Below are 22375 nucleotides of genomic sequence, written 5' to 3' on the forward strand. Positions count from 1 at the left end.
AGTTTGAACTAGGGACACCCGAATAACAGTATAACGATATCGTTCTGGAAAACAATTATATAATTGTTTTTTCATACTTGACACAACAACTTTCAATATACGATTCCAGTTCAAGGATATGTACTTTCACTATGGTTTTTTAGTCTGTATTGGAGTTTTGTCGATGATTGAAACTAAAATGAAACTTGCTTAAAATTGGGATGATTCGAAGCTCCTGTTTTACACATAATTTATTCACGTGCATTGTAACACAACCGTTCGTAAAGTATACGTAGCAAGTCAAAATCACCAATGTGCAAATGATTCACGTTTAAAGTTAATTCCTCTCGAAAGAGTACAATGTATAGTGACGTCAATAGTTTTTTTTTCTTTCTCTTTTTACCTTGAAATATGATTTACTTGTAGGTGTACATGCGCCCACAACATAAGGTAATATTTTAATTGTCTCTGAACAGATGAACATAGAAAGTAATGACAGTATTACACAACTGTCCATTACAGGTCATAAACAAATCATCAGGTGCGAGTCTTTGACATTTTTTGCAAATTGGCCGCCGTAATTTCCACGGCTTACGATATCTAATAAACAAACTATAAAACGATGCAGTAAACTGGAGCAATTACTTCAAATAAACGATTAGAGCCATAATGAAATTGCATACGGTCTCTGAACTTCATCACATTGGAAGAAAACTCAATTAGATTCCTGTAAAATTCGCCTTAATGTTCAAATTTCCTCTGCTTCTGAGCTCTTATTACCTTATAAACTCATCGTCAGTGGAATTAACAATTGCAAGAGCGGAAAATAACTGACATTATTTAAGTACAGCTACATTGTAACATAGCTGAGAGAAATCAGATATATGTTATAAAGAAAAGTCTTACAACATATGTCAATATGTTAAAAAGACAGTATAAAAGCTAAGTAAAAGGTGTTTTTTCTCTTTTAACAAAATAGTCATGATTATAAGTATCTTGAATTTCCAAATTATTTTTTCAAAGGAGATGATATGTAAATAGAATACATTTTTGACACAGCAACGCATAGTCAACAATATGCACCAGAAACTAGGCATACTAAACAATGCTGCCCGTTTTTTCGTGTATCCGTTAAAGTACATTCACACTATGTAATTGAACGAAAGACATTTCGGACGAAAGCAATATTTTATTCATTACCAGATTCATGGAAAAAAATAACACTGGAGACTTTCGCAACCAATGAATAGACTCCTAGAATGTTGAACGGATATATAAAATGAGTTAAATAATTACTTTCCCAACCAGCATTATGTATATGTTGTTTATTGTTTTTCGATCTTCTTCGTGCTATCGAAATTCGTATTGCCAGAAGTTTCAGGGTTTCAACAAATACATCTCTTTTTATTCATATGAACTATTAAAAAGAACCTATAATCAAGTTAGCGTTTGCTTCAATTTACTATCAATGCGAGTGATGTTTTATTGACATGAACTGAAAAGACCTCGATTAACAATTAAAAATCCATGTTTTCCTAAATAAGTACAATGCTGTACTACGTTTAACTTAATTTTTACAGTTTATTATTGTTATTATTGATTACTGTTGTAAAAGTAAACAATAACAATAAACCTGCATATACTAAATCATGTTAAAGTGCCAATTTAGGAAATTATCTGAGGCGATACAATTCCATACTGGGAAGCACTTAATGGACGCGGATCAATTGCGTGTATTAGAGCATTATAACCGATAAGAAACAAAGCATATTATCGTTATACGATGTAAGAACTTGTTCCAATTAAACCGTTATAGATTACAACTGTCACAGAATTACTCCTGTCTTTCAATCAATATTTAATAGTTTTTCTGTGTTGATGGACCTTTTTCATTTATAGAGCATCACTGTTTGAACTATACAGGTTTAATTGCATCTACATGCGACTTGGATTCTGTAACACCGATATCAAACTAAGATCTGATCATTTCATTTGGAATCTTGAACGGTTATTTTTCGACACGAAACTAGCTTTTCTATTTGTCTAATGTTAAGCCGCGCATCTTCAAATGACTCCGCCCCATAATTAAAATGTTGAACGGGAAAAGACGAGACAGAATTCACTTATGGATATTGATGATATACAGTGATTCAATAAAAACATCAACAATTCATCTATCAAATATGATTTTTGACGCATGAGGAAGTCCAAGATTGATACTAAGAAAACGTACTTAAAAGCTCAGAATTATCAAACATCCCAAATGAACGGATTTAAACAGCGCTATAACATACCGTCATGTCTTGGATGGTTTTATTTGCCTTGATACTTCCAAAATCTTTTGGTAAGTTTTTTTCTTATCTTGTTTTAATTCCCTCTGGAACATTTGATATAATCTTTTCCAATAATTATCGTTTTTGTCTAAAACAAAAATGTTGAAATATAAAATGCTCGGTTTATTGTCAGTAAAATCATGTTAGCCTTGTGTTTTCTTTCAAAAATGTGCAATTATGTTTTTATTACTAAATACGTCACAAATATTGTGTACAAGTGTTAATTATGCATCCTTATCAGTTCCATGAATAGCGTACTACATTTTGTACTTTGTGACAATTGAAATCTTTCCCTTTTTCATAAAAATCTTCTCCCTCGACACATACAAGTGTAATAAATAAAATAACCATTCATTTAACCACAAAATGAATAGACGAAACAAGTGTTGAACAAGCTTAAGCCGTCATGCATACATGTAGAAATATTGTTATTTACTGTTTATGTCAATTAAAGTCAAAAGTTGATTATTTACAAGAGTTCAGAATAAAATACTATCTACACCTGATATGAGTTAAGAATAAAATACTATCTACACCTGATATGAGTTTAGAATAAAATACTATCTACACCTGATATGAGTTCAGAATAAAATACTATCTACACCTGGTATGAGTTCAGACTAAAATATTATCTACACCTGATATGAGTTCAGAATAAAACATTATCTACACCTGATATGAGATCAGAATAAAACATTATCTACACCTGATATGAGTTCAGAATAAAACATTATCTACACCTGATATGAGTTCAAAATAAAACATTATCTACACCTGATATGAGTTCAGAATAAAACATTATCTACACCTGATATGAGTTCAGAATAAAACACTATCTACACCTGATTGAAGTTCTATGATAACTCAAGCAATCAACGACTCCTTAATTTATTTGTCCAAACTAAAAAATGATTGAGTTCTTGATTTCGATTTTCTTTTTTTTATCACCCCCAGTTTTTGGTGGGGTTCGTGTTGCTTAGTCTTTAGTTTTCTATGTTGTGTCTTCTGTACTATTATTTGTTTGTTTGTCTCTTTATTTTAAGCCATGGCGTTGTCAGTTTATTTTCAATCTATGAGTTTGACTTTCTCTCTGGTATCTTTCGTCCCTCTTTTGGGTTCGACTTGTTGTTAACAGCCCTGCTCTTACATTTAATGTTTCAAATTTTTTAATTAAGCGGCAAATTTTAACACTCACGTCGCACATTGTAACATTTTTCATAAGTAGCTGCCGTATTCAAATTTCTTCGTTTGCGGTATAGATAGACACAGAGCGAAATTCCATTTTCAGTACGTACATTTTGTTTAACCTCATCACACATTGTGCTTGTATCAAATCATGTTATCTTGACCATGAAACATGTATGTTCACTCTTGCTTGTATTTGTGTAAATGTCTATCTGTTTAAGAATCGGACGTGGATGGTTGAAATGGGTGTGTTTTCTTATAGTCAACAATCTTGATGGTAAATTTTGTCATTCTTTTATGAAATAGTATATATCCACTACTTGAAAAGAAACTTCTTTTTAATGTTTGAAGTGCACATGTTTAAATATGTCTACATCACACGGGACACTGCAACGTGAAAATCAAACCAAAATTATAATGCATGAACATATAGGTTTTAGTGTTTTAACTGCTCATATGTTAATTCAGGGTCTTCCCTAGTATTATCATATTTAGATATATGAAAACCATTCCTTCATATGTTCTAATTGTTTTACTGAAGATTTAAGAAAATATAGAAACAATTCAATCATAATATGCAGAGCAATTTTTGGAACTTATACTTTATCATATGTTTTCTGTTTTGTGTTTATCATTCAATTTGTATTCAGTTCGGCAGTAACATATAATTTCAGAAGTCAATCATATTGCAATGATGTTAACATTAATATTGTTATAGGAATTTCTAAAGGGAAATCATGTGTGTATCTGTAAGGAGGCTTTTAATGGGTTTCATTATGCAAAGATGCTCTTCGCTAATCTTTCACGATACTATCTCCGGATTTTTATTGAAGTTTTCCTGTATAACTTTGTGAAGATTTAGTTTGCACTACCTGACGTCTCCTTTGATTTAATATTTATCAAGCAATCCTTGCATGTCATTGGTCTATCTGGGAATATCACGCTTTTAATGAAATACCTTTGTTCTTATTACAAAACGGGGAAATAAGACGTTTTTATATGCCTGCTTCTCATAAAATGTTTTAAGAATTTATACAGCTTCTAAGAAATCCTTAGGAAATCCTTTTAGTGTTTTCACAATATAAATCAAGAGACAGAACAGTGAGATATGTAATACATACAAGAAAAAGTAACAAAAATGACATACATGTAAGGTATTAAAGAATTATGTTAATGGAAATACATGTACGCTATTATCATTTGCTTCTAGTTTACAGCAGGCACACATTTATTTGTTTTGGAAATTTCAAATTACTACGCCGTGTATGGCAATTCAATTATTTTATTATTGTAGCATTCTGATGAATATAAAGTTACTATCGCAATTCATCAATCCTTAAAACTCCACCTACACAGCAACATTTACTATATATCAAACATCTCGGTACAGTTACAAATATTCTTAAGTTTATTTCAGTTTTTAACTCACGCAAATGAAAAGACTGGCGTCAGAAGATTTCCTTTCAAGAAATACTTAAGTAAGGACAGTCATTTGATACAAATTTCATATCCGTATTGACTACTTATAGTCCATTAATGTGCAGAATTTCAAAGCAATCAAAAATCAAACATTTTAATTGGAAATCAATGTGTTTGTTATTTACCTCTTTAGGTTTGCCATTAAAAATAAATTAAAGGTAAATAAGGAGCACACATGCAATGTGATACTTTAAAATCTGTCTGTGTTTTCTTTTGTTCCAACAAAGACTTTACATCTTCCAAAGTTTACTTGAGTAAAGGAAAGACTTTAAAGTCTTTCGTGAACATTTGAAAAACTAACATGCATGTAAATAACCTATAATTTTGAAGAAAAAAAGTTAATGTACCAATTCTGAAACTTTGTTACCTCATGCATGGGAACTAACTTATGTGCAGTTCTGACTGCTCTAAACACGAGTCATTAACGAATATGTCACAATACAACCAGTAGAAATACAGGGTGAATTTTGATGAGTTGATGGTCTATTTTGATTGTACATGTATAAGAAAATGCCTGTACCAAGTCAAGAAAATTGTTATTCATTCGTTTGATGTGTTTGAGCTTTTGATTTTGACATTTGTTTGGAACTATCTAGTTTTGTGATACGTTGTACAAGGAAAACCTAACTTCAAGTAAACAAATATTTAGATTAGTGACAGTATTTTGATATTAAATAATATCCATAGGCCAAATTTTGATATTAAATAATATCTATAGGCCAAATTCTGATAATATTGAAATAATCCCATGATGAAGATTTATAATAGATTACTTTCGCGTGAAACATTTTTATTGACTTCACATTTTAAAAAGTATCAAAATTAAAACAAGGCCTTGGTGAATACTTGAATCATAAATACTCCTCATTAATTCTAAATTATAAAAACAAATTTGGCATTATCAGCTTTAATGTCATAAAAAAATCCCAGTTGTGAATCTAAAAATTCAAAGAATATACAGTTCTACTTTTGATGTTCGTAATTTATATCCATTTGAATGTACGCCTTCTACTTCTATTGTCGAATATTGAACATGTACATGTATGTGATGAAAAATATGTTCAAATTAGGAACAAATAAGTAACAAGTGATCAGTCTACAGCAATATGGAGTTAATTAGCACTTACATAGGACTGAGGAAAACAGAAATGTATTAAGCCGTCAAAATTGCATGTAATTCAAATTCAATAATAAAGTTGAGAAAGGAAAAGGAAATTGGGAATGTGTCAAAGAAACAACAACCCGACCATAAAACAGACAACAGCAGAAGGTCTTCTATGCAGCGAGAAATTCCCGCACCCGGAGGCGTCCTTCAGCTGGTCCCTAAACAAATATACTAGCTCAGTGATAATGAACGACATACTACACTTCAAATTATACACAAGAAACTAAAATTAAAAATAGTACAAGACTAACAAAATATAGATTATCGGGTTTTCTACATATTGCTATCGTAAAATATCAGCCATGAGCCACAATGTGAACTTTTTTGGCGAGTGAGCCCAGCAAACGACCAAAAAACTTCACATTGTGTCGAGCGGCTGATATTTTACAATATCTATAACAAAAAAACAAGACTATCTGTTTATCGTTCTATAACTGGTCGCTTTCCCCTCTCTTAGGCAGTTTTACGCTTGACGAAAGCAAATTTGATAACCTCTCCTCTCACATTGTGACGTCGCCGATAACTTCTCCTAAGACATTATGACGTCGCTGATAATGCATGTTCTCGTCTCTAAGCCGTGATACAAGAAAAGACAACTTTCGAGTTCAATGCATTTCCGTCAAAAACTTTGGTTTAAGTGAACATCATATTCGTGCGTTTAGGGCTATCGTTACTTCCGTTCCTATGTTGAGCGAGTGGTTGAAAAACTATGATGCCGCTATATTGCACGAATTATTTGGCAAATTAAATTCTCATAATTGACAATTAGCACTGCTGTCATTAGAAAATTCTGATTAAATACTTACGAAACAAATATTATTTCTAGTTCTTCATGCACAATGCCGATCACTAAGACGCTTGATGAACGTTAATAATGCAGGAATACAGGCGATTCACTCTATCTGGTAAATGGCGTAATAAAGGCGGGCATAATTGACGAAAGGACAACTCAAAAGAGGTCTATTACGGAGCGACTGAGCAAGGTGACAAAGGCGTAGAGAAGGCCGATTATAAATAAAAACCTAACGTTGAGACAGTAAACACGTTTATAGCATGATTTCGCGCTGAAAAAGTTAATGTTTAGTTTGCACACTTGTCACTTGAACAAAAAATTTATGAAAATTATTAAAATTATTGAATACCAAATTGCTCAACTGCTGATAACTTGAGACTGCATTACAAAATTACAAAATACATGTAGAAATAAATTGGATTTAAACAGATACTGCATACAAAGTGTTTCATGCTAATGATATTGACAGAGGAACAAAGGTAATAATTAATAAATGAATGTTGAACACTTTACAGTAATTAACACATTGAATATTCACGTCACACTCATGATCTCTCTGTTATACAAACGAATATTTCTTTTACAGTTTCTATGAACTCAACGTGATCAATTTAATTCTAATTCTCACAAAACTATGTTTTATTTTGCCCTTGCCATTTAATGAAAAAATAAATATCTTTACTAAATACCACATAACTCGTGATCTTTCTCTTTATAATCAATTTTGCTCTTCAGTAAATATTCCCTTTGAGATGAAATTGTCAATGATTTTTCTCTTGATTATTCTTCCGTTGAGGAACACTATTCGAAATGCATTATGCAACCGCATTATATTAACATGTTTTTTCAAATTGACAATTCCCGTTGTAAAATTTTCGATTTGGAATGTAACTATTTTATTACAAAGTTTTAATAGATCATTTTGAAAGTACGATGGAATTACAAATGATTAATTTAACGTTACATGCTTGCACTAGTATTTGATTGAACAGATAAAAAAAAAGATATATCGTTTTGTAAACATGTATAAATAAACAGGTTTGCTTTTTAAAATATTCATATCATTGAACAATTTATATTGATAAGACTTAAATGTGTGTGGTACAAAAGCCAGTGAAAACTATCCACCACAGACCAAATGGCAAAGACAACTTAATTCACAGTATGGCCTTCATCGATGACGAAACTTGACCCAATTGGTTAGTTATAATATGGACATAGCGCGCAAATACATGACCATACTTTTTCGAAACTTTTTCACCAGGATCGGAGGGTATTAAAATAGATTTAAGTAATTTGAACAACTGTATGTACTTAATTCCCGTTTGAAAAGGACTATACAGATACACAGATAAATTGTACGTGATTCCACGTTTAAAACCCTAATATAAAAAAGGTTACTATGATCTGAAAAAAATCCCGTGTCGAGGCTATTAGAAGTTAAATCCTGAAATGTATTATTCGTGCATTAGTGATATAAATATTTACTTCATTGCAAACAAAAAATTATTTTTATAGAATATCATGGGTTACGTTGAATATCGCAGCTATTCAGTAATCCTATGTAGATGCACTTCGGTTTCCGTTGGCAACGAAGTTATCGGCCTTTATCCTTGTCGTTCATTTTTTGGAAAATTATTCATTTCATGAATTTTCCCAATTGATAAGATATTCCCGTGCTTGTATTTCCTATCATGATTTCCTTGATAGAGGGTTGCTTCTCACAAGAAAGCTATTAAACCAAGAGTTCCAAATAGTGAAGTTGCACTCGTTCCTTCGTAAATTTTACGGACGTCATAACGAGGTGGTTGACTGTAATGTAATAACCGTTTCACAGAAGATATCGGATATGTTCCTTAAGTCTTTACTACAATCCCCTTCCCTTTTTCATGAATGTGACCTACCAAATTAGACTATTTACCAGGTTTGTAATAACATGAGCAATACGACGGGTGCCACATGTGGGGCAGGATCTGCTTACCCTTCCGGAGCACATGAGATCACCCCTAGTTTTTGGTGGGGTTCGTGTTGCTTAGTCTTTAGTTTTCTATGTTGTGTCATGTGTGCTATTATTTGTCTGTTTGTCTTTTTTATTTTTAGTCATGGCGTTGTCAGTTTATTTTCGATCTATGAGTTTGACTGTCCCTCTGTTATCTTTCGCCCCTCTTTTCCATATATTCTTGTCTTGAATATGCATGAAATATTTGCATCTGAACGTTAAACGAATAGCAACCAATCGATTAATAATTATTGTTGGATGCTTTGAATGTCGGACAACAGACTTGCGTTTACATCGTTGCATTAATGTAACCTTCATTGATGAGCGATACTTGCAAAAACAATCTATTCATTCTATGTAAGTAAGAAATATAAGAAAAAAAATATTCAAAGCAACGAAAGCCATAGGAATCAACATTTGAATTAGTTTATTCTCTCCGTTAAAAGAACACTAAAATTTGTATTATAGGGAATACATAATTATGATATAAAAAACTCAACAAAATAGTGAAAAAATATTTGATAGAAGTAAACAGTTCAAAACTTATATAGTATCATGAATAAATCAAATGTTTTGACAATATCACATTTTGTAGGGAACTTCAAGGATATAAATCAAACTCTTAAGAATACTTGGGGAATTGCATAACTAAGATTTACTTATTCCCATATACATTTTCTTTTGAAATGGTCCCTGAATTAACGGAACATCATGTCAATCCTTGTAAGCAGGAGCTACAATTAAGTTAACTTATTAAATGTTACTTGCTATAATTAGACATGTTTCATATCCTTCCTTACTATTGACTTTGGATTTCTTTAATACTTTAAAACCATACATGCCATACATCATTCAGATTTCTTTGCTTTCACTTTCTAAATAGCTTAGAAATTAATAACTAGATTTTAAATAAAGCGGTAAGAGGATTGCAAATATTATGAGTATACAATAAAACAAGGATTTCCATTTAAGCTTCCCTTTCAGTCTTTACATTTTATTATACTATAAAAGATTGAAGTCCTACATCATAATTAAAACCAACTAACGTAGGATGTAGATATGGAATGCTTGATCATATATCGTCTGCTGTCATTTTATAAAATCTATAATTCTTAAAATGAAAGTCATGAAAATGAAGATGACAAATTAATACAATTATAGAAGATACTAATAGAATTGTCAACCTACAACTAACTATGTTTTTATACTTAATATGTAGACAATAATAATAGAATTGTCAACCTACAACTAACTATGCTTTTTATACTTAATATGTAGACAATGATAATAGAATTGTCAACCTACAACTAACTATGCTTTTTTTACCTAATATGATACCACACTCCCACTGTGTATAGACAATAATAGTGCATTGACTTGACATATCAACGATATAAGGATGAGGCTTAAAGACGGAGAAATGCGAGGCTGTGCCGAGCTATTTCCCTGTTTCGGGCCGAATCTTTATATCGTTGATATGTCAAGTCAATGCACTATTATTGGATTTATACTGCAATCTAAAAAAACATTGTTTAATGCGTTAAGGTTATTTATTTGATTTAAATATCTCCTTTAAAAAGGCCTCATATCATGCTCGCGGAGAAATATACAACACAATGAAATGTACATTTGCCTGTTGAATTCCACACTCGATGGTGAACGAAATCGTTTGAGTATGGACTAAAATATCAACCATAAGCATAAAGAATTGAATTATAGGTCGAAAACAAAAAATATTAACAAATGAAATATGTTTTTCCAATAATTGCAACGGAAACAAGGTTGAGTCGTTCCACTAATCGTTGTATGCTTAGGAAACAAGGACAGGTTGAAGAGGTCGTATGAATAATTAAATATTATTTCGGCAACTTCTATTTAAATATTCATGAGAAAAAGTGATATCGGGTCAGTGACTGTATATGACATAGAAATATACAGTCAACGCATTTAAATAGAACGAGTGCAGTATAAACCAAAATATTAAATGCAGCCATTGGCTTGCAGGTAGTTGTGGTGACTATGTAAAGCTAAGCAGGGGCGGATCCAGACATTTTAAAAAGGGGATCCGCCACTGCTAAGATACTAAAGAATTATCAATCTGTTTCGTTGACAATAAGATTGTTATAACTTAATCATATGACCTTTATGTAAAAAAATCATCATTTAACATCTTCTTTCAGTAAATATGACATTGTTACACTGATGTGAGTTTAAAAGATCATACGTGAAGACAAATATGAAAGACATATAATGATATCTGTCATATTAAAAAATGTATGGATTTGACCAAGTCTTTTATACATCGTGAAATAATTTAAATGACCAGTGACTTGGGTATTTTTTTCGGCGGAGCATGGAGTGTGTGGTTGTTATGGTCTATTATACGGTCCAAATAGATATAGGAACATGTGGTGTGAGTGCCAATGAGACAACTCTCCATCCAAATAACAATTTATAAAAGTAAACCATTATAGGTCAATGTACGGCCTTGAACACGGAGCCTTGGCTCACACCGAACAATAAGATATGAAGGGCCCCAAAATTACTAGTGTAAAACCATTCAAACGGTAAAACCAACGGTCTAATGACCAACTCCTCTTTATTCCGCCAAACAGACATTAAAAATATTGTTTAGAAGTTTGGAAGAAGCTATTGCAATGTAGATACCATTACGTGTATGTCCTTAATCATATCAATTTGCAATAATTTCAAAATGTCTTCCTTTCTGCACTTTTAATTATTGATTGTTATTAGAATGCTTTAGCATCAAGATTTATTTTGCGACATGACAAATGATAAATTTGTTTTATTCGACCTTTATCTGTTGACTTTGATGTTGTCCGATTTCCTCGACTAGTTTTTTTTTTTCCCTACCCCATTTGCATCTTTTTACTGTTTTACGCGAACTTTGATTAGTCTTATATTTACATTTAAAATTTCATTATTTGAAAACCAGTTGGTTGGGTTTTTTTTTAAACTTCATTTTGAAATTCAGGTCAAATCTTTAACATCTGATAGGTATACTTAAAAGTGAAATTTAAAATCATTTTTATATATGAAAAAATAAAACGAAATTTATGTACTTGAACTTTTTTTTCTATTTCAGCCAATGAATTAGGAAAGGTCTGGGGATACGATTCTCATCTTGGTAAGTTTTACTTCGTGCAATAATGTATAGCCAATAACTATATTTTGCAAATGGCCTTGCACGTGGCAAGAATTTCACGATTTCCATATATAGATATTTTTTTCTTGCGATCAGTAATTTGTAATAATTTATATAAAAACAAGCAGAAGTGGTATGATTACCAATGAGACAACTCCCCTACATAGACCAAATGACGTAGCATTTTTTAAAACTTTATGTCATTGTACGGCATGCAACAATGAGCAACATCTGGATGTTTGCCCCTGGTCGCTATTCCTACAGTGTACGACCTTTTCAATATTTATTTATAAAGCATTATACGTATTCGATTGTTTTTGATGATAGTGTATCTTATCCGTGACAGAACATATATTATGTGGCTGTGTATAGTTGTGAAATCTTATCACAACCACTTTGTCATGAAATTGGATATTTCTGTACATACAATATCAACACAGATGATAACTTCGCAATATTGACATAATCTCTTCGCGTATAAAATACTAAATATGTAGCACGTTAAACTTTGGTATGTGTTTTATATTAGTCTTTGTCTTAGATCCCCTGGCACATGCCCATTATCATTCAGTTGTGTTATGACCAGTTTTGTCAGGTTTCACGTAGTTTTACACAGCTTCGCAAGATAAATTGAAGGCGACTAGCATCGTCCTTGAACCCAACTTCCTCTTTAAGAGATGTCATCCTTTCGCTGAACAATTGATTTTTTACAATGTTATTGTTAAAAGAATTCCCATTTTGTGACTTTGTTGACTGCAACCTTTTCCAATGAACTTAAATTTCAAACTGTTTAATTTACTTCCTGTTTTAGGTTGTACTTTTACATCACTGTCTCAGTTAGGATTGGTTTAAAGTTCAGTAGTTGTAGTTGTCGTTGGTCTCTGTCAATTTTTTGTTTATTGTTTTATCATAAAAAAAATCGTTGCTGTTTTCGTTTGAATTGTTATACATTTTGTCGGTACCATTATTAGGTTATAATACGGAATGGATTTTGATCATTGTTGAAGGCCCTTAGGTGACGCATGTTTGCTTTTCTGGTATACGGTATCTAGAATTCAAATCTGAAATAATAAACATCTTCTATCTTTATAGACATACATTTAAAGGTGTTAGGGAATCTACCTGGATTTGGGTAATGGTTACGGAATATCTGATTGAGAAATGACTACAAAATTTTCCCACTGCCGTAACCACAATTCGATTATCCTTTCATTAATTGTTATATTATCGAAATCGAATTATTGCCGGATTATATTAATGACAAAACGACGGATGCTACATGTCAGTGACTAGTAAAGTTGGAAATGCTTGAAAGGCAAGCATCCGAGACCACCACCGATTTTTAACGGGATTTGTGTTTCTCATTCTTTTGTAGTCTACGTAATATTTTGTAATTATTATCGTTGTTTTTTTACTTGCCGTCGTGTTGACCGCCTTTATGAAACTTGAAATGTAATTGCCCTTTGTGTCCCCTTATTATCTACTTGCTTCATTTCTCATGGTTTTGCTAGATTCCATTTACTCCTACCCTTGAGTCTTAATTAGTTGACTATTATCTACCAATAACTATTGGAATATCTGATTTGTTTGTGTGCCTGTGCTTAGTCTTACTGTATTTAAACTACTTCAGTATTCTATTAATTTAGTCATATTAAAATTTATAGAGTAAGATACTCGTACATGGTAAATAGAAAACATGTACAACAGCCATACTCATTTCTCTGAACGTTTTTCACGAAATTGCTTTCATTGGTTCTTTTTATGACCAGAAAACATATGTTTACAATGAATTATATCTGTTTATTCCTGCATGAGTTGTTTTTTCTTCAGTTTTCTAAATTATATGAATGAGTTACTATACTTGTAATAAATGAGGTTTTGTCTTTTCCAACAATTGCAAACGACTTCGTGCGTAAAACTAGACTGAATGTTGTCTGCTATTTTTATAATTGGTTTTATGACTTTGATACATTTGGTGACGCGTAAATATTGATATCATTAATATGTCTTCTGCTTTGTGATGTGGAATAAAGTGTTTTTATACATCATATAATGCTGTACTGTAGCAAATAATAAAACTTCATTTATATCTAGAAGTACTACATTTTGGATAATATTGTAAATCAATATGAAAAAAATGTCCGTGCTATTTTCATTGTCTACTGCATCAGTATGCTTGAATAATTCCGCTCTCGTCTACTTTCTATTTAAAAAAATCTTTTGGCATCCTCTGGTTTTATCGTAATCCAACGCTTCTTCAATCATTTATTGGCTGATGTAATAATTACCAGAAAGGAGTATGAGCTTTGCTCATTGTTGAAGGCCGTACGATGACCTATAGTTGTTAATTTCTGTGTCATTTTGGTCCATTGTGGAGAGTTGTTTCATTAGCAATCATACCACATCTTCTTTTTTTATATTGTCAGATTGTTGTATGCTTCGTATTAACTCGCGATCTGTTTTTAATCATGCACGACAAAAAATGTTAAAATACTGTCAAGAGCAAATTTTATGTTCCAAAATAAGTTTCTTCCCACAAGCCTTTATAAAGAAGCATTACATATATATGTATATGATAATTGATATTTCATTTGAGCATTTACTTATTCATTTTTGTATTCAGATTTTAATTGATGCTGGAAGCGACTCAATTTTCATTGTATAAGTAATACCGCCATAAAGACCTTATTTTTCAATGATATTTCAAATAAACCATTTTATGCAAATATCATATGTAGTGTATTATGGAGCACCTGAGATCACCCCTAGTTTTTGGTGGGGTTCGTGTTGTTTATTCTTTAGTTTTCTATGTTGTGTCGTGTGTACTATTGTTTTTCTGTTTTTCTGTTTGTCTTTTTCATTTTTAGCCATGGCGTTGTCAGTTTGTTTTAGATTTATGAGTTTGACTGTCCCTTTGGTATCTTTCGTCCCCCCTTTTTTTTTTTAAAGATATCCACAAGTGAAATAAATCAAAATGATATAAAGATTCGAAGCATAAGGATGATAGACGCATGCATTCTTTTTGTAAAATGGAGTTACCTGTGATTATTGAAATATGCCTTCTGTATCATGTACTTTTGTCTGATCTTTTAACCAATAGGATAAATAAATAGGGTATTTTAATTTAAAATTCAAATTTCACAATTTCTTTCTACTTGGTTTACTTAATAACAGCTTGAATCGTTATTAAGTTAGATTTCGAACGAAAATGTCAGCAGTGACACATTTTTACAATTAAGCGAGCAATTTAGAGAATAAATGTGCTTCCTAATGATCGATGTGAAAGTGTTCATTCTTCTGGACAGGAAAAATGAACAAGAAAGTTTGTCATGTCACGATGTGACAGGAAGTTGCTGCTAAGAACTCTTAACTCTGTAGCAATTTATTGACATAAGATGAAAAATGAAGTCACAAACGTTCTATTGACGAAAGATTGTCAGGCTATGTAACATGATTGTTACATTTGTTGATCAAATGTATTCGTGTACTTTGTAGTGTTTACTGATGTTGCTTTGAACACGATAAAAATAAATGTTCGTTAATGCTTGTAAAGAATTTCTTTGGAATAAATTTGAACAGAGGTGGAGAGGTTTAGTTAGTATAATGTGTCTAGCTAGCTGTCTATAATTGCAAATAAATTAACGGTATTTATAAATGAATACATTGTTATACCTCTTTCATCCTGTTTCCGAACAAATGCGCTTTAAACAGTACTGTGCAGTTAAATTGTTCAAATCTTATATCTCAATTATTGTTTGAAATGACTGTAAGCCAGATAAATTATTAAGACTGAAGGTAATATTTCAACGCCTGCAAACATGTTCTAGCCAGTTTCTAATTATGGATTGAATAGTTTTTTAATGTGATTCTCACAAACACTGTACTTTTCTTCAGACATATAAAGGTTAACTTAGCATAAAATAAATACGTGTGTCCTTAGACAACATCAGCTATTTGGATTCATGGCCTTAGCTTGTGCGCTTTCTTTGAGTTTAAAAAAAAATATGTTGGTCTCGATTATTATAGTCAAAGACTATATATAAAAAGAAGATGTGGTATGATTGCCAATGAGACAACTCTCCACAAGAGACCAAAATGACACAGAAATTAACAACTATAGATCACCGTACGGCCTTCAACAATGAGCAAAGCCAATACCGCATAGTCCGCTACACTAGGCCCCGAAATGACAATGTAAAACAATTCAAACGAGAAAACTGACGGCCTTATTTATATTTATATATAAAAAAAAATGAATAGTATGTTAGCATATTGAAAAGTTCATGTATATATTACAGAAAAAAGTAATTGACATAAACATATTTATTTTACGTATGAACTAGGTTAATAATCTGTAAAAGTAAGTTTGAAGTTTGCAAAAAAATAATCTCGACCCACAGCTAGGGAAATATCTTACTTTTTATGTTATACATCTTTTTTTTTCAAATATTTCTTGTAGCACCAGAATATTGGGGCAAATTACACGGCAAGGAATGGGATCTATGCAAAAGTGGCAAACACCAATCTCCTATAGCAATAGATCCTAGTTTATTATTGTTTGATCCAAACTTAACGAATCTGCATATCAATACAGCTAATGTAAGTATATCATATAACAAAAATTAATTTATAATGAGACTGGGGAATATTTCAAAAAGACAACACCCCGACCAAACGACAGAAAACAACCGAAGGTCACCAATGGGTCTTAAACACCGTGAGAAAATACCACAGACCATTAATCTAAAGTTTTGCTGCAGTTAGTGCACTTTTCTAGACTAACCCTGACAAGGCTCATTCTGATTTCCTATTGCTAATTTTCAGATTTCGGACGGTGATATTCCTCGGCTTTTGTCTTACGGTGTTAATATAAAATACCTATTCATTTGTTATTTTCATTTCTGTAAGGGCGTTATAGATTTCAAATATATGATAATCTATGTATTATTTGTAAATTATCAAGTCAGGGTTTCGCTACCACAATTTGAATAACATTCTTTATTGAATTATTTCATAATTTCAAAGATTTGGCTAAGCAATTTTACAGAACCAGTAGAAAACTTATAACAAAAGAGAGGCGATAGAGACATTCAAACTAATGAGTCGAAAACAAAATGACAATGTCATGGCTTAAAAAGAAAAAACCAAACAGATGAACAACAATACACACAACACAACATAGAAAACTAAAAACTGAGCAACATAAACACCACCAAAAGTTGGTGGCGATCTCAGGTAGATCCTGCTCTACATGTTATATCCGTCGTGTTACCCAGTAACAAGGACAAACGGATGTTACATACAATTATGTCTCTAAAACCAGAGGCATCTGTTTGTCAGTGAAACCAAAATGTTGACATCGTATTGCTTTTTTGTGTCTTTGAGTTGTTGTTAATTTGATGTGTACTCAACTTATCCATATGTAGTTTTAATCCTAATACATTTACATAAATATATGATTTAAGGTTAATGGAAGATTAGAAACGAATGGATTAGATATTACATTTAGTTTAGACGAAGACACACAACACTTATTTAATATAACCGGAGGTCCGCTCTCATATTCGTATAAAATTACAGATGTGAAATTTCACTATGGGATCAAAGGTTATGCTGGATCTGAACATAAGATTGGAAACAGGACATTTCCAGCTGAGGTAATAATGCAAAAAGGAATAAGAATATTAAATTTTCACCCAGTGATCATTGAGATACTTACTTGTTCATCGTTCTCGAGTTCGTACTCAATAAACCGCATTGGTAAACATATGTTTCCGTATTGGTTGCTCCAAAAACGTTCAAATACTTTTTAATGTTTTCTTATTGGACAATGTACTTTTGTTTTGTCATATATTAAGTCCACTCTTATGGTAAAAAAGAAAGAAATTCAAAACCAAAATTTAATAACATAAAAACTAACAACCATTAATAAAACAAAGCAACACGAAACAGGAAACTGAAAATGTAGCAATAAGAACCATTTTACTAACAGGGGTACAGTAGGACAACCGGAAGCGCCTGAGTAAGGATTTCGGTGCTAAGTGATACGGTTCACTAGACGGTAAGTTCCAGGTATTGACATCAGATTTCCACCACCTAACCCTTGTAAATGTACAATAAGTCGTTTTTGGTTTGCGCTAGAATAAAATGTTCTATTTGTGCCTCAATAAAATATTTCATTTGGATAAAAATGAAAATATATTCTACTTGCGCCTGCAATGCGCAAATAATACAGACTAGTACGAGTATAAAATTGAGAATGGAAATGGAGTATGTGTCAAAGAGAAAACAACCCGACCATAGAGCAGACAACAGCGTAATGCCAACAATGGGTCTTCAATGCCCGCACCCGGAGACATTCTTCACCTGGCCCCTAAATAAATATGTTACTAGTTCAGTGACAATGGGCGTCATACTAAACTCCGAATTATACACAAGAAACTAAAAAGACTAACAATGGCCGGAGTCTCCTGACTTGGGACAGGATCCTCTTGTATGCATGTACTATATATGCGCTAATTAGTTTGGGATAAAAAAGAAAAAAATTGTTTGCAACACTTTTGTAAGCCTTTATTAAATATTAACCTCATCAATGAATAGATGAAGGTAGCATATATACGGTGTAGATCGATGATTTCACAAAAATTAAGTAGTCAGATAAAAAAAAAACGTTTGTAGTTTCTGCTTGCATAATATAAGTGTTCAGAAAGGTTTTGCAATCGTCCTCGAAGTTCAGTTTTTTTGTGATTTTACTTCTCGACTTGCAAAAAAACATGGGACTCAACCAACACGGACATAGCTTTGTCATGCACATTTAATAAATATAAGCATGAATGTGTGTTTGTATATCCTGCAAAACCGAATGGAAGCACTACTTTGTCAAGAATTCACTGCAGTACAGGAGAAGTCAAGAGCTGACCCTATTTTCGTGCCTCGTGCAAGTCTTTGGTTCTAGACGATTTAGAGCACTCATATGCATACAATATAGGGGTAAATTGTTGAAAATCTGGTTACATTGTGCCTCAAAATTCTGCAGAACGATATTCCTACAATCACTGTTGTTTGTCTTTTCTTTTTTATTGGCAAAGGCGTTTTTCGACTTATGTGTGAATTGTTCTTTGATATTTTTTGCCTCTTTTTATCATGCCGTTAAGTTAAAAGTAATTGAAATTAGTATACAATAAAACACTTTAAATAAAGGTGGTTAAAATTGAAAGAGAAACAGAAAGAGGGGGTATTATGTTTTGCTGCTCAATTTTCTAAACCATAGCAATTACGGTTGGAAATAGGCCCATAGCAGATATATATGCATATTTAAAGAGCTCCTTGTAATAATAAGACTTTCTGTTGTCTCTTTGCTAAATAATCAATACATTTTAATCACTTGGATGAGTAAGTTACTACTAATGAAAGTCATATATTATTCTCAGACATGATTTCAATTTTCAAGTCAATTAATATCACTGGAAATAGTTTTTGTATTAAATTCAAACTGTACGCTGATTACAAAGTTCATATCTTCAATAGCTAACGGGTATCATACATGGTAGATTGTTCCTGAATGAGTTATTATAACTTAACATGTCTCACTTTTCATTGGTTTTCTCGCATATACGGAAGTTCAGATAAATGGGATAAACGTCTGTATTGGTAAAAAGGGGAACATTTTAATCATAAATCCTAATTAGCTTTTGAAACAAAGCACATTTTATAAAATTAAAATTTATTACTCAATTTATTTGTTTTTTGATATAAAATAGAAATGTCGTAATTACTAAATTAATTAGTATTTTATATTTTACTTCCTGTTTTTATCGTAAATCGAAAAGTATGCCATGATTTCAATGCTTTATACACAAACATGAGGCTATTAGATTCTCAGACCTGTTATGTATAACTTTTGGCATTTCTGATGGCAACATAAAAACATAATGATTTTTTTTCATTCTTCTTTTTAATCGTATATAGGTACACATGATAGGATACAACGACGACGTATATAAAAGTAAACCCGAGGCAGAGATTGGTGCTAAAGGAATAGTAATTATAGCTGTTTTTCTAGAGGTATGTTTCATTTGACATTATAATTATTTGAAAACAGACATGTTGAAAACCTTAAACTGGATTTACTGGTAGATGAACAAATTTAAAGATGCTAATTTTTGAAGGTCGTACGGTGACCTATAGTTGTTAATTTATGTGTCTTTTGTTCTCTATGAAGAGTTGTCTCATTGGCAATCATACCACGTCTTCTTTTTTATAAAGGTACAATACAAAAATCAAGAACTATCATCATTTACATGCATTATGAAATTTTTATCACTTCTACATTCTTTCTGGGTGCGGGATTTTCGCTTCGTTGAAGACCCATTGGTGATCTTGGGCTCTTTCAGCTCTTTGGTCGTATTGCAGAGTCGTATTGTATTTTTTTTTAACAAATTCCTCAATTCTGTTCTTACAAATGTAATTGTCACCCGGGATCCTGTATACGGTTCTATATGTCAAGGGGTTTATTCATTGTTGCACACGGTACGGAGACCAGTCACAGAAACTGAGCTTTGGTCGTGAATGGATAGTTATGTTGCAATTTATCGCGCACCCTTATTATTATACAAGTGATTGAATTACACTGAAACAAGCAAAAACAAAATCAAAAATACAGACTAAACCTTAAATTCGATAATAGGAAAATCTTTACAAAGATTGAAGTAGTATTTGTATCAACAGAAAAGAAAACAGAATGGTTGTCATAGTCTTACCAATATACATGTTACTAATTAATAATTAAATATCTGCTTGCCCTTCCGGAGCACATGAGCTCACCCCTTGTATTTGGTAGGATTCGTGTAGCTTAATCTTTAGTTTTCTATGTTGTGTCTTAGGTACTATTATTTGTCTCTTCTCTTTTTAGCTATGTCGCCCCTCTTCTTTAATAACATAGTCATGTACTTGCTTCAATTGTTTTGTTGTAGATTGGAAGCAAACCTAACTATGCAATGGACGAAATTGTAGATCATCTTCCTGGCATGAGAAAAACAGGTATAATTTTCGATTCCTCTGCCTTAAAATGTTTCTAAACATATAATAGAAGTTAAGGTAGAGAAATTCTTAGGACACCGATTCATGATTTTTAAGAACACTAAGTATATAGAGTAAATTTAACAACTCGTTTGTTACTTATCATAATACCACAGAGACTAGAATATAATTAGTCGCATGATTATGATGTAACAAGATCAGAGATAAGATTGGTATCTAAGCATTACTTAGTATGACTAACTAGTAGCCCTTTCATTCTAAATACCCATGTATAATTCAAAAAGAAATGTAATTTCGCAGACAATACTGTTTGGTGTAAATGAACAGAAACATATATTAGACCAACTGCATGGAAACTACTTAACTCTACTTTACGCTATATAGATGATGTTCTTTCACTAAATAATTCAAAAATTGGCGACTACATGTATGTTGAACGCACCTATCCCATCTAACTAGAGATAAAGGATACAAAAGATACAGTTAAGTCGGCCTCATATCTTGACTTACATCTAGAAATTGACAATGAGGGTCGGTTGAAAACAAAACTTTACGACAAAAGAGATGATTTCAGCTTTCCAATTGTGAATTTTCCATTTCTAAGTAGCAAAATTCCAGCAGTCCCTGCATACGGGGTATATATCTACCAATTGACACGATATTCCCGTTCGTGCATTTACTATTATGATTTTCTTGATAGAGGGTTGCTGATCACAAGGAAACTATTAAACAAAAAGTTCAACTTCCAAATGGTGAAATTGAAATCATCCCTTCGTAACTTTTACGGACGCCATCACGAGTTGGTTTACCGTTATGAAATAACCGTTTCACAAATGATATCGAATATGTTCCTTACGCCGCAACTACAATCCCCTTCCCTTTCATGAATGTGACCTACCGAATAAGACTATTCACCGGATTTGTTCTAACATGAGCAACACGATGGGTGTCACATGTGGAGCAGGATCTTCTTACCCTTCCGGAGCACCTGAGATCAACCCTAGTTTTTGGTGGGGTTCGTGTTGCTTATTTTTAAGTTTTCTATGTTGTGTCATGTGAACTATTGTTTGTCTGTTTGTCTTTTTCATTTTTAGCCATAGTGTTGTCAGTTTATTTTCGATTTATGAGTTTGACTGTCCCTCTGGTAACTTTCGTCCCTCTTTTACGAGTAAAGCGTCTAAATTGTCATACGGCTTCACTTCAAACACTGTCATGCAAGTTTAAAGTATGTTAAAAA

At 32.2% G+C, this 22375-nt stretch overlaps 1 protein-coding gene across 1 annotated transcript in view; it reads left to right on the plus strand.

Annotated features, from left to right (window-relative positions):
- Positions 1 to 1830: 1830 nt before the first annotated feature.
- Positions 1831 to 22375, plus strand: part of LOC139485250 (carbonic anhydrase-related protein 10-like) — a 28163-nt gene continuing 7618 nt past the window's right edge. Inside the window, exons 1-6 of the mRNA XM_071269550.1 lie at positions 1831 to 2323; positions 12040 to 12081; positions 16559 to 16698; positions 17565 to 17756; positions 20068 to 20163; positions 21072 to 21138. Of these exons, the coding sequence (XP_071125651.1) occupies positions 2278 to 2323; positions 12040 to 12081; positions 16559 to 16698; positions 17565 to 17756; positions 20068 to 20163; positions 21072 to 21138 (583 nt within the window). The 5' untranslated portion in view covers positions 1831 to 2277. The remainder of the gene's footprint in view (positions 2324 to 12039; positions 12082 to 16558; positions 16699 to 17564; positions 17757 to 20067; positions 20164 to 21071; positions 21139 to 22375) is intronic.

The sequence above is a fragment of the Mytilus edulis genome, chromosome 8 (genome assembly GCF_963676685.1).
Source record: "Mytilus edulis chromosome 8, xbMytEdul2.2, whole genome shotgun sequence".
Taxonomy (NCBI): Eukaryota; Metazoa; Mollusca; class Bivalvia; order Mytilida; family Mytilidae; genus Mytilus; species Mytilus edulis.